This window comes from Podospora anserina, chromosome 5 (genome assembly GCF_000226545.1).
Source record: "Podospora anserina S mat+ genomic DNA chromosome 5, supercontig 2".
In the NCBI taxonomy this organism is placed as follows: Eukaryota; Fungi; Ascomycota; class Sordariomycetes; order Sordariales; family Podosporaceae; genus Podospora; species Podospora anserina.
The window spans coordinates 28,639-41,653 of NW_001914838.1; the positions used below are offsets into that span (position 1 = coordinate 28,639).

General features: G+C 47.6%; 3 protein-coding genes across 3 annotated transcripts; 2 read left to right on the top strand and 1 right to left on the bottom strand.

Moving 5' to 3' along the window:
• Nucleotides 1-3,288: 3,288 nt before the first annotated feature.
• PODANS_5_12650 (uncharacterized protein) lies at nt 3,289-4,548 on the top strand (the record flags this gene model as incomplete). Its single annotated transcript, XM_001904325.1, has 2 exons — nt 3,289-3,991; nt 4,085-4,548. The coding sequence occupies 2 exons, from the start codon at nt 3,289-3,291 to the stop codon at nt 4,546-4,548; spliced, it is 1,167 nt and encodes a 388-aa protein (XP_001904360.1).
• Nucleotides 4,549-5,788: 1,240 nt separating this feature from the next.
• PODANS_5_12640 (uncharacterized protein) lies at nt 5,789-7,684 on the top strand (the record flags this gene model as incomplete). Its single annotated transcript, XM_001904326.1, has 1 exon — nt 5,789-7,684. One exon carries the CDS (start codon nt 5,789-5,791, stop codon nt 7,682-7,684), a length of 1,896 nt encoding a protein of 631 aa, XP_001904361.1.
• A 1,584-nt stretch (nt 7,685-9,268) lies between these two features.
• On the bottom strand, nt 9,269-12,016 carry PODANS_5_12630 (uncharacterized protein; the record flags this gene model as incomplete). The annotated part of the gene is made up of 1 exon (XM_001904327.1): nt 9,269-12,016. The coding sequence occupies one exon, from the start codon at nt 12,014-12,016 to the stop codon at nt 9,269-9,271; it is 2,748 nt and encodes a 915-aa protein (XP_001904362.1).
• Between the last annotated feature and the right edge of the window lie 999 nt (nt 12,017-13,015).

Sequence of the window (13,015 nt, forward strand, 5' to 3'; positions counted from 1 at the left end):
AATAGAGATTCTTAAGTTATATAAAATATTTACGTTACTATTATAAATAATATAATAATTAAATATTTTTAAATTATTATAATTATAAATAATTAAAAATATTTTTAATATAATTTTAAAATAATATTTTTTAATACTAAAATCTTTAATACTATATAATATTATATATAATTATTAAATAATTTAAATAAATTATTAAGTAAAGTATATTAATTTAAAAAAATATTATACGGTTTAAAAAAATTATTTATTTATTAATATAAAATAATAAAATTTATAATAATTAAATTAAATTTCGATACTTTTTTATTAAATTTTTATTTATTTTATTATAAAAAAATAAATATTTTAATAATCCTATATATAAATAATTTATTTATATTAATGTTTATAACGAAAATTATTAAAAATATTATTACCGGGCTAAAAAGTAAATATAATATTAAAAAATTAAATAAATTAAAAAGGTTTTTAAGTTTTAATATTATAAAAAACCGCGGAAAGAAATAAGTTTATTTATTTTAAATAATTTATATTAATATTTTATTTAAGAAATTCGGTTATAAAAATATAATTAATATAATTATATTATAATTAATTAAATTAAAACTTTTTTTTATATAAAAAAAAATAATTATAAAAATAAAAAAATATATTCGGAAGACCGGTATATTAAATTAATTATTTACCGGTATTCGGCCCGATATTACTTTTACCGTTAACCGCTTTTATAAAAATAATTTTAAGTTTTTATTATATTATTTAAAATTAATAAAATATTTTTTCCGGTACTTAATTATTATTAAAAAACTATATATTATATTAAAAAATTTTAAATTTTTAATAAAAAATATAAAGTTTATAAAATTCGTAAATACTTTATATATAAATATTTTACTTTAAAAATATTTTATTAATAATTATATTATTTTTATAATTAGTAGGTTAATATTATAAAAAAGTAAAAAATAAACCTTTATTACTTTAAATATAATGGAAATAAAGTTTATTAATTTAATATTTATAAAGTATTTATTATAATAAATATTAAAAATATTAGAAAATTATAATATATTATAATTAAAGTTATATATATTATATATTAATAATAAAAATATTAAAATTATAGTTTTAAACCTTTAAAATATTATTAAGATTTAGTATATCGATATATAATATAAGTAAGTAAATAAATAAGTAAAAGAAAAAAAATTTAATATTTAATATATTTTTAAGTTAGAGATATTAATAAATAGATTTATAAAAATATTATAAAGGGAAAAGTATATAAAATTTATATAATTATTAAAAATACGAGATTTTCCGGTTTAAAATATATAGGAGAACGTATATTTATATAGGAAAAAGGCTACTAGGGCATTGGGCAAAGGAGTTAAAGGAAGTGAAAGAATCTAAGCGTATATTGGGCTTCGGAGGATATTAGTAATAGCTTTATTTTGGACGGCGGTGTGCTATCTGTGGGGGGGTGTGGGGCACTAAAGGGCCCAGGTTTTCCCAGACCCACACCGGTTTGCTCTTGGGGCTGGATTTTCTTACTGTTTACTTTTTAACCAATAACCAACTACTATAATACCAATTTATTTACTATTTTTTTTCTGGCCAATTTTGGCCTCATTTTCGCAGCCAATGACTTTCCTAGGTCACTAGCCCAACAATAGGTTGCTGTCATTCCAGGACTCTCTACTGCTGAGAGAGTCTGGCCATCGGCCTTGGCTGATCTGTGACGCTGTTGATTGCGGTATATAATCGAATAACTCGCGGCCTTGATGACTATCCAACCACTTTTGCTTCTGAACAACGCCTTGCACCAAGCCAAGGATCTAGACCTGGAACATCTGGTATTTCTCCTCGTGATATGGATTCAGTCTTTCGTCTCTGAGGCCAGACGAGTCTTCCTCCCTTGCCTGACAACACATGTACCGCTGGCCGGTCCCAGAGCCGTCGTCGGCGCAGTTCATCTGGCAATCTCTCGGAAAGATATGCAGTTTGGGATGGGTCCTTGCGGATGTTCTGGATCTGGCCTTGTGTCGCCATTGTCCAATTGTCAAAGACGCTGAGGACGGTGCTGAGGTTTAAGATGAAATGTTGTCAAAAGAGAAACTCGAGGTAAAATACCTTCCGGGTGTTCCGTACGAGGCGTCATACCTTGTTCAAGCGTCGATGGACACACGTTGGGTAGGTTCCATGCCCTAACCGCCACAGTTGCTCTGCCTCAACGGCTTTCCATGACAGTTTCATGTACACCGACCGGCAGCGCATCCCCTACGCCCGGCATCGAGACCCACAACGTAAGCGACCCGAGATCCAGCCCCGGACCGGACCGGCGCCAACCTGGAAGATAAGTGCCGTCAACAAAACGGCGCAGTCGGAGATGTGGAGCCGCATTCAGGGGCCATCTGCAACAGCACGGCGTCACGGCCCCCAACTCGGTGTAAACCCTTGCTCGTCGACGCCATGAACTTGTGTTGGGGCTCTTGGACAACCAACAGTCCACACTAACGTCCGTGTTAAGATGAGCAAAAATGCAGCTCTTTTGATGCTAAACAAGGGCTTACGGACTGCGAGGGTCTTCTCATCCTTTCCGTCACATCACCTGTGCCGCGTGCGCGTCTGGGAGGCTGATCCAAGGCCGAGAGTTAGTGGTTGCAACTTATACCACGCGCTACTAGTTCCAGAATGTTGGTCGTATGATGGCTGTCATCTAATTACGCGGTTTGCCCAAGGCTGGGCTCGTTAACGTATGAGTACGGCACGACCACACATATCGGCATCAAAAGTTACAGGTAGGGACCTTGTGATCATATCAAAATTGATGGGACAAAAGTTCCCACCCAGACGCCGAGTTGCCGTGTTCCTGAGCTGCCTACCTATATATACCCGGCACGAAGTCGCTCAGATGAGTTTGATAACCACCGACATTACTCGAGATAAGCGACAAGCCCTCCTTCGCTTTCTGTCACGCAGTCATGTCTCTCTCCACTTGTGTACGTCTTGTCCAACCCTCAAGCTGTCTTGTGAATGCTGATCTAACAACCACAACAGTGTGCGGCCATTTTGGCTGCTCTCGGAAGCTCCAAGGTCTCTGCTCCGGGGAACTTCCGGTACACATCATCGTTGTCGTCCTACTATTCTCTGCAAACATCTCAGACACAGCCGGACTGCATTGTGCAGCCAGCATCAGCTGCCGATGTTTCCACCGCCGTGACTATTCTCGCAGCCAATTCTGCCAATCCGGCATGTCGCTTTGCTGTTCGGTCAGGAGGACACATGTTCCATGCCCAAGCCTCCAACATCGCCGGTGGTGTTACCCTTGATCTAAGAGACCTCAACGAGATCACTCTTGTCAATGGAAACGCAGACGTGCGTTTGGGTGTGGGCTTGACCTGGGGAGAGGTCTACGCTCAGCTAGACCCCTTGGGCCTGACCGTTGCTGGCGGAAGAATCGCGAGCGTGGGTGTTGGTGGCTACATCGTCGGCGGAGGACTGTCCTTCCTCTCACCAAAGGTTGGCTTCGCTGCTGATACTGTCTCCAAGTACGAAGTCGTCTTGGCCAACGGCACATTGGTTGAGGCCACAGCCACCCAGAACTCTGACCTGCTGCGTGCTCTTCGCGGAGGTGGCAACAATCTGGGCATCGTCACCCGCGTGACGATGAAGACACACGCCCAGGGGCTAATGTGGGGAGGAACCATGATGCACCCTACCACGACACTTCACAACCACCTCTTGGCATTCATCGACTTCAACAAGGCCACTGGATACGACGAGAATGCCTCCCTCATCACCAGTCTTGTCTACTACTACGGGATCAGCCATACCATCTCAACTCAGATGGCGTACACTGGACCCCCTTCGTCGTCGCCACCCGCTGCGTTCTCTGACTTTTTGAGCATCCCATGGGTCACAACCAACTACGCCAGGGTGAACTCCATGAGAAACATAACTGTCGAAGCAGGAGCCAGCATTCCAGGTAGCAGCCGGTATGTTTCCCCCCGCTCCATTCCAACTCCCAACCCCATCATTCACTAATCCTCCCTCAGCAATCTCTGGTGGACCCAAACAGCAGTCTGCAACCTCCAAGTCCTCGGCGCGGCCTACCAAATCTGGTGGGACTCCCACTCCTCGGTCCAAAACATCCCCGGCATCGTCTGGACCATGACCTTCCAGCCCCTCCCCCCCAGCATCTACAACCGCAACCCGACCACCAACTCCCTCGGGTTCAGCTCCCCCAGCCGCAGCAATCAGCCCTTGGTTGTCATCCAGCTGCTCGCTTCGTGGGCGAGTTCCCTCGATGATGCTTTTGTAAGGACAAAGGCGAGGGAGTTGTACGATTCTCTTACGTCGGAGTTGGTGGCCAAGAGCGCGACGGATCCGTGGGTGTATCTGAACTATGCGGCCGATTGGCAGGATCCGATTACGGGGTATGGGACTGGGAATGTGGCTGCTCTGCAGGCGGCGAGGACGAAGTATGATCCGAACGGGGTTTTTACTAGTAGGGTGCCGGGTGGGTTCAAGATTCCGGTTTGAGGGGGTGATGGGGGATAGGGAGGGTTTGTGTGTGGACTTTGAACCTTTGTCGGTTGTGTCTCGTACCTATTTAAGTGGTGGATCGGATCGGTTTGGCTGTGATTTTCAGTCAGGGTGTAATAAGGACTTAAGCAGCTTCTCTTCTGTGTCAGATGATATAAGTAACTTTTCCGCGTGTCTTGGTTCATGTTGAAAAGTGACGATGTCTTTCTGGGGTTGATGGTGAGCTGTGAAATTTGGTATGGGGCCGGCTCCAGCGTGGCAATCACGGGAGATGTCGAACCAGTTCCCACATTTCTAGATATCAGAAGGTTATTAACTCTATAGCCCTGACCTTTCAGCAGCGACCTTCACTCTGCAAAGTTTCTACCACAACATCGGAAATCTCTCCTTGCGGCTTTTCTTAAACGCTGCATTTTACAACCAAACCCACCTCAAGCCATTCCAGCAACAAGAGAAGAGGCACCTCAATCTTCACACCGCAAACAACCTCGTCGCGAAAATGTCTTTTTACGAACATGGCTCTCACTGGTCAGCTACCAGCATGGCACGTTTGTCAAATCTATATTATGTTTCCAATTCCGTTGGCTTATACATCATCTTCAATTTAGTCCGCCCGACGGCGTGCCTTTGAGGATCGTTACCCTGAGCACCTCGACCTTTGGTCTGTCCCACGCAACGATGACTGCCTATTATACGGAACTTCGGTCAGTGGTACGCGGTGGAGCGTCTAGAATGCTTTCGACCAGAGCCCCCACCGGTTTCATGCTCTTGGATGAGCTTACCACAAGACGTTCGATCACAGTCCGCGACGATTACAGGGCCTCGATGGCAGACCTTGTGAACCGGCGGTTAGGGCAGACATTCCGTTTGGATGAGCCATACGAACCCGCTGAAACAAAAGGGACGATTGGGGTAATTCTAGATCGGATAGGAGAGCTTTGGAGAAGTGTTTTCAAGCTTGGTTGGAAGTTTATCTTTGGGATGGTCTTTAAGCTGAACGGCTGATAGGGAATGGGAGCTTGCCATCCCGAGCTATGCCGACTTGAGTTCGACGACTGCGCCTCTGAAAGGTATTTTGTGGCTTGTGAGCATGCGCAACGAGTTTTCAGCTGGTCTTGGCATCTCTGAATCACACTGCTCGAGGCGACAGTGACCCTTTCCATTTCTCTTCTATCCAAATCAACCTCGACATCGAAAGCCAGTAACTGAGCTACTACAAGATTTTGCTTTTGAAAATATGAGCACCCGATACGAATATTCATATCTCGAAACCGGACACATCCGCCTCCTTCATATTCTCTCTGTTTCCCCCGAGATACGCGTCCGCATCGATGTTGTCCCTCTCGACACCGACCCCCCCCCCATCTACGCGGCATTATCCTATCTCTGGGGCAAAGACACACCGTTCTCTCGCGTCATTGTCGAGCCTCATGGGCGATACATCGATATCGCACGCAACCTGACCGTATGCTTTCAACACCTCGATGCCTTCATCGGGACCAACATTTGGATCGACGCAGTGTGTATCAACCAGGGAGATGACGAGGAAAAGTCGCGCCAGGTTTCACGAATGGGGTCCATCTATGAACGTGCCACCAAGGTGCTGTCCTGGCTTGGCCCCTCTGCTGACAACAGTGATGCTGCCATAGACGGCATTTCCAACTATGGGAAGGCGGCCGTGGATGCCGGTCTGCTTGACATCAAGAAGGAACTCCTCGAGACTTGGCCAGATGTGGGTGACGACCCTGCCAATATGCGCGCAAGGGATGCAGTGGTGGAGCTCATGGTCAAGGCGAACGCAGCCGAGGGTGATGCAGACCGTGCTGCTGAGCGGTTCCCACGTCTTGCATTTGCTGCGATTACTCGTCGGGAGTATTTCAATCGCGTCTGGATCAAGCAGGAAATTACGCTTGCGCGCAATTCCATGGTCCTTTGTGGCTTCAAGCAAACCGATGCCGAGTCATTCCACGCCTCTCTTCTGTTCTATGGCCTGCTGATTGTCTGGGAAACCAACGAGTACAGAGCCGGTCGACATGCTCGAATTCCGGGACCCTTCTCCATAGAGGAACTGATGGCTGCGCCAGACGGCCCTTGGGCCCTCTTAAAACAAACGACCACGGACCCCGCCGCCGGATCAGCCTTCTCAGGCCGGCGCAAGTTCCTACGTGAAGGTGGCAAGAAGCCTCTATTCGAACTCATCCACACTTCATACGTGAGGAACGGTGCTCTCGGCCTGCGGTCCACGAAACCCTTGGACAAGATCTACGCCCTGCTTGGTATCGCGGCAGACGCAGTTGAATCGGGAATTTACACAGACTACACCAAGACACCCGACGAAGCTTTCGAACAAGCAGCAAGGTTCCTCATCGCCCAAGGCCATGTCGATATCCTCAAGTGGTGTCGCACACGACGGGTCAACCCACCGACATGGGTCCCCGACTTCGATGCCAATCTCCCGTACACGTGGTCTGACGATATGGGCGTCCCGTTATTCAAAGCAACAGGGTCCAAGTCCCAACCGACAACTTTAGTTCACGAGATGAATGGCCCGCGGCCCGCCTCGCTTCGACTGCATGGTGTTTGTCTTGACACTGCTGCGGCGGTTGGCAGTGTCTTTGTCCACAACGACGGGATGAAATATCCCCAGGAAGCCGCTCGCCAGTTGTTTCTTAACGTCAAGGCGTTCCTCGAGCGGACATCAAAGTATACAAAGGACCAGTGGGACGATGCGTTATGGCGCATTCCCATCTGCGACAGGGAGTACCACCCTACATCTATGTACTTTCAGCGGGCTACCCTCGAACGATCAGGCAGGCAGTTTGAACTGTTACGCACCCAACCGGTGGATGACGAGAAGGTTACGGCGGAAACCATGTCTTATCAGGCCACGATGCGGTATGAGAATGGTGCGCGTCCTATCCTTTTGACGGCTGGTTATGTTGGGCTGGGTCCGATGGAGACAATGGCGGAGGACATCGTTGTGCTCTTGTATGGCGGGTCGACCCCGTTTGTGCTGAGATCTACGGGGACTCGGGGCGAGTATTATCTTGTCGGGGAGGCGTATATTTACGGCGTGATGGACGGGGAGATGATGGATAAGGGGCTGGAGGAGGAGGTATTTACTCTGTGCTAGATCCCCGGGTGCGTGACGTCTCTGGCACGTTGTGCTTGTAGAGGCAGCATTCGCTTCTGAAAAAGGCGGGGCTGGCAGACTTTTTGACTTTCGGGTCATCCAGTGCACACCCACAAAGCAATTTACCAGATTACATCTCACCAAATGGATGTCCTTCTTCTCCGTATCCAGCGACTTCTTCCAGCAATCCCGGGCGGCCCATCAAAGCACAAAGCGTGTACGCTACGGCTCCCCGCTGAACTGATCGATATAATCCTCCATCACTTATCCTTGGAATGCGTCCTCTGTTTCGCTTTGACCTGCCGCGCACTGTTCGTCAGGTATTTCCCCAGGCCAGCACCCCTCTCCGACACGGCAAAAACAACATTCCTACAGTACCTCGAGCGAGATCACCCAAGACTTTACTTTTGCCATGATTGCATCCGTCTTCACACGTGGCGTCTGACGCATACTGAATATGGCATGCGGGTTGACAGTGGGCCCTGCTTGGAGAATCCGGCACTTCCTCATCATATGAGCAGCCATGTTGCAGAATATGGGGATGAACCTCACGTACTCCCTGGCACGCATAGTCACGAACCGACACCTTTATGGCTCGGCCCACGGCCCATCCGTAAAAGACGTGGCGGTGACAAACTCAACACAGGACGTGATTTTCGGAACCAGCATTACGCGCTCATGGAGCGAGCCAAAATCATCAACGATAGCCTTTATCTACACGGGCGCATGGTGCACCAAAAGTCTGAGTGAGGAGGGAGGCTTCAGAAAATTGAGAGTGCTTATGACCTTCATCGACCGCCTTCTGGTGTGTCCTCACCTCCTGTCACCTTCTGGGTACGCGGACGGGCAGGCACCCGTCATTCCCGAGTTGGTTTGGGATGGTGATTCGCTCGATGAGGTGCGTGAAATGCCGGGGAGGATTCGATCCTGCAAGGTCTGCTCTACGGATTATCGTCTAGATACAAAGTTGCGGGAGAGGTCATCGTCATTCTGCAGGATCCGTCGGTCTTGGGGTGAGACCTGGGCGGTTGAGATCAGCCGGTGGCATAAGCTTGGAGGGTGCCGGTCGCCGCATGATGTGGAATGGTACAGTTTGGTGACTCGGAATCTGGATCAAGATGCTATCGACGGTAAGACGTTTGTGTAGCCGGAATGGTGCGCAGAGTGTGGATGGGGGGAGAAGTGGAGGCCGAGGAAGGGGATGAGGCGAGCTTTGTTTGAGGAGATTGTGTGAGCTGATATGCCTACAGCTTTTCCGAAAAGTTTATTGGCATTGGCTCCGCCTACATGATGCTCACAGTCGTACAGTCTCTTGAATATTCGCTTGCTCCCGGCGTTTACCTCAATCAATGTCTTTCCTCAGGTACCAGGTACCCGGGTCGCTTTGAGTAGTTGGGTTCTGCCAACAGCCTGGGCTGTGATCGTTTTGTGGCACCGGACTCTATGGTGTAAAAGCTCGATGGCACTGGATGTAAAGTGACACGGCATATGAGTGACATTATATCTCCATCGTTATGTGCTCAGCAAATACATGTTATTGCCATCGCAATTAGTGCTAGGGTCATCCTTGCCGCATATTCGCCGTTAAAGTCGCTTGGCTATTTTCCAGTCACGAACATCATCAGTCGCAAACTTTGCTACCGACAAACCCCGCTTGGCACCTCTCGCAGGTATCATGTTCTCATAATCACGCCGGAGCTCCTCCACCATCACAACATTGAGACCCAGTGGTTCCAACAAGGCGAAAGCCTCCTTGTTGAGGCTTTCGGGCAATATTCTGACAACCAAATCTCCACCACCAGCAAATTTACCTCTTTCAACTCGAGTCAGTCTAGAGAGTGACTTTGCAAATGTTTGAAGCACCATACGGCCACCAGCCAAGTCCTTGATGAGTTGTGGAACATTGTGTTGATGGTCGGCACCTCGGAGATTTTGTGACCAAGTCTCTGGCTCGGCCGCCTTCAACATGTGATCTAGGGTTGTCTCATAAGCTGTCGTATGTTTCGAGAAAAAAGGAAGGTAAACCGCGTAGAGCAAGAAATTTAGCCATATGGGGATCGTGAACGTTTCTCCTTCGACCTTAATAAGGGCCAGACTGTTAACATTTGCACCATATCCAAGTAGAAGAAGAAATGCATCGTATTCCAAAGCTGTCATGAAGTCTGACAATGTTTTTGGAGGCGATGACGTGTTTTCATTCCCAAGGACCATTGAAGTTGTCATTTCGACCAATTGTTGCCATGGTGTGCCCTGGCGAAGAGAGAAAATTCGTGTGTAGTGTGTGATGGTACACATTGCGGAGAGAATATTGCACTCCATCTCTCGCCCACCCTCACTTGGAAGAAAGGAGTCGTTGGGGCTGTACCCGGAATCCATGATAGCTTTAGCAACCCACCCAAAAGCCTCCTTGCTGGAGGGCGAACGTTCAAAAATAACCGACAGTGGAGATTGGCATATGAATAGAGCGAACGACGACCTATCAAAGTAGGTGGTGCTAGGCAGCTTTGTGGCTAAATACCGCGCCAAACCAGCTCCCAGGACGTGGTAGCGATATAACACGCGTGCTATTGCGATGGTTTTGGTATCACGCACTTCACCATTCGCCTCCACTGTGCCAATGCTCATGTCCATGTTGTCCAGTAAGGTGGTAGTGGAAAGGAGGGTCTCTCCGCCCATAGATTCCAACCTCCTAGCATAGTCCATCATATCCTTTACCATCTTGGCGAAAGGGGTTAGGGCAACCAGTGGATCTTCGGCTTTCGGGGCCTTTACGTAGGAAGTGAATGCAGGCGGCTGAAGCCAGCGAGACCGTTTTGTGTGGGCTATTGAAGCTCTCAGAAGAGAGAGAAGCGGGCAGAAATCGGTATTGTTGGTTTTTGCCTTTTCTTTCAGCGTTTGCTGCATCTCGGGGGTGGCGAGAAAGTCATAAAGAGTTCGGTGGAGAAACTCAATCTGATCATGATTGCGTTCTAGCAAACCCTTACACCAGCCGTTCACGCGCCGAAAGACACGGGCTGCCTGAGATGTTCGTTGCTGTAGGGTAGCTATCATCCTCTCTGGCTCGCCGAGGGCATAATCTTCTTCCTCGTACTCTCTGTCGTGGAACATGTACATCTGTATATGAAGGGGCTTTTGCGCATGCAAAGCAAAAAGAAGTGCTCTCGCCATTCGATCTCGGTAGAAAGGGTCTACCGAGTCAAGTATGAGCCTGAAAAACGGTTCCAACTCGCTAGGAAAGCTTTCAAGACGTCTATTCAGATCTTGAATACTGTCGTCGTTGGTAAGGCCCTCGCGGAGAAGCCTAGTCACAAGCGTCACCCAAAGAAACACCCCGCTTGATTTGTCGATGATCTGCTGAACCAGGGAGTCTGCTTTGTCGCTGCCGGCCTCGGAGACAAGGCTGTCCCAACGAGGGTGAGACCGTAGCATGGTCTTCGTATATTGTTGTATGTCGGCTCGGGTGACATCCTGCATGTACAGCTTCGAGTCTGTGTCCCCTCCTAGCGCATTCTCGAAAACGTTCCACGGTCGGCTGGAAACACAAAGCTTGACACATGGTGAGCGGGAGAGGTCTTGGAGGGTCTCGCAGATATCCAAATGATCTCCTGCATATTCATCCAGGCCGTCTATGAAGAAGCAGAGTCTGGAATGCACAAGTTCTCGAGCAAGTTTCTTCAGGACAGACTGAAGTTCGGATTGCTTCCAAGGTTCCTGAATCTTCTCGTTCTTGTACCGCTGTGGCAACACCTTTCGAATGAGAGTCGGTTCTTGGGATAGGATCTTGTAAATAAGGGACCGAAACAAGCCCTCCAAAGACCGCTGGATTGGAGTACCGTAGATTGTGAAGTAATGTGCTGCCAGAATGACCTCTTGGCCCTTAGACCACTGGGTCAACAGCTTTTGAGTGTTGGTATTGTCGGCAATGAATTTTATAAAGGTCGACTTGCCAGAACCAGGTTTTCCAGACACCCAGAACAGTCCTCCGGACCCTGATAACCAACTGCAAATGCCACCAATGGCGTCCATGTTGCTGCCTTGAGATGGTGGGAATGCCCAGTGAAGAGTGACTGCGTGTGGCTCTGGTATTATGTCATGCCTGAGTGACAATTCAGGATAATGTAGAGACTTCAACACAGTGGCCTCAAGTACGTATTGTCGAGTATCCAGTGACAAGGCCGGAAGATCGATGCAGAGTTGGTTCAGGTCTTGAAGTTGAGTGTTGGGGCAGCCTTGGGGTCCTTGTACCAATTTTGTCAAGGGTTGCAGTGTATTAAGTATCTCTTTGTGTCTTAGAGAGTTGAAAGCCTCCCATTGTCGAAGGTCGGACTGCATCCGTTGGACCACTTCACTGCACAGTCGGAGAATGTCAGCTACAAGGCCTGAGCAATAGTATAAGTACCTATGATGGAGGACTGGCCAACCTTGTCGTAGCACATAGCTCAAGAATGATGCCGCTCCTATGATCGGAGATCCGTGAAATCAAAGCTTCAATCTCATTCGCCTTCCACACCTCTGCAATGGCGATCTTGAAACTGGCCCAGCACTTCGACGCTTTGCCGTTCTGCGTCTTCGCCCTTAGCTTTGTCGTGATGGCCAAAAGCTTCTCGCAGTCCCTCTCGCACGCGTCGGCACGTGTGAGCATAGGCTCCCATTTCCTTGTGGAATAATTAGAAGAGGTGTCGCGTTTTAGTTGAGTCGTGAAATCTTGCAGTGTTCGACAAATATGATCAAGGTGAGCACTTTCCTCGCTAGAACTTCCAGATGACGCTAGGATCTTTCCAGCATTGCTGAAAAGCTTCCAAGTGAACTCCAGAAACTGCAGCACATTGCCTGCCACGGCTAGTACGGCGACTGGCTCCATGGTAGACCAGAAGTTCGAAGAACGCAGAGCAGAGATTGCTGCTGGCGCAAAAGTGCTGAGGTGGCTCAACCTGAGAAAGCGGGCATCTCATTGTTTGGCGGTGAAAACACGGTGGTGGTGAGGTGGCAGAATGCGCATTCGGTGGTGGCTGTGCACCAGCAGCCTGGCACTATGCCTCGTGAAGGTGTTGGAGGTCGCGCCACAGCACATCCATCATGAAGTTGGACGTGTGTGGACGTGCATTTGCAGGCAGCTGCCGCCATCTGCGGTCATTTGCTTTTGCAGTTTTCGCGTTTCAGCAACTCATCATTCCACACAATTCAAGAGATGAGGGTCATGAACAGAAGTCACAAAGTGTGTAGGTAGCCCAAGGTACGCATTTAATTATACATATCCCGATACTGTTGTTACGGCAAAGACCCGCACCATAGAAAGCTTATTCCCACCTCAACGTGCCCGCCAAGATCTTT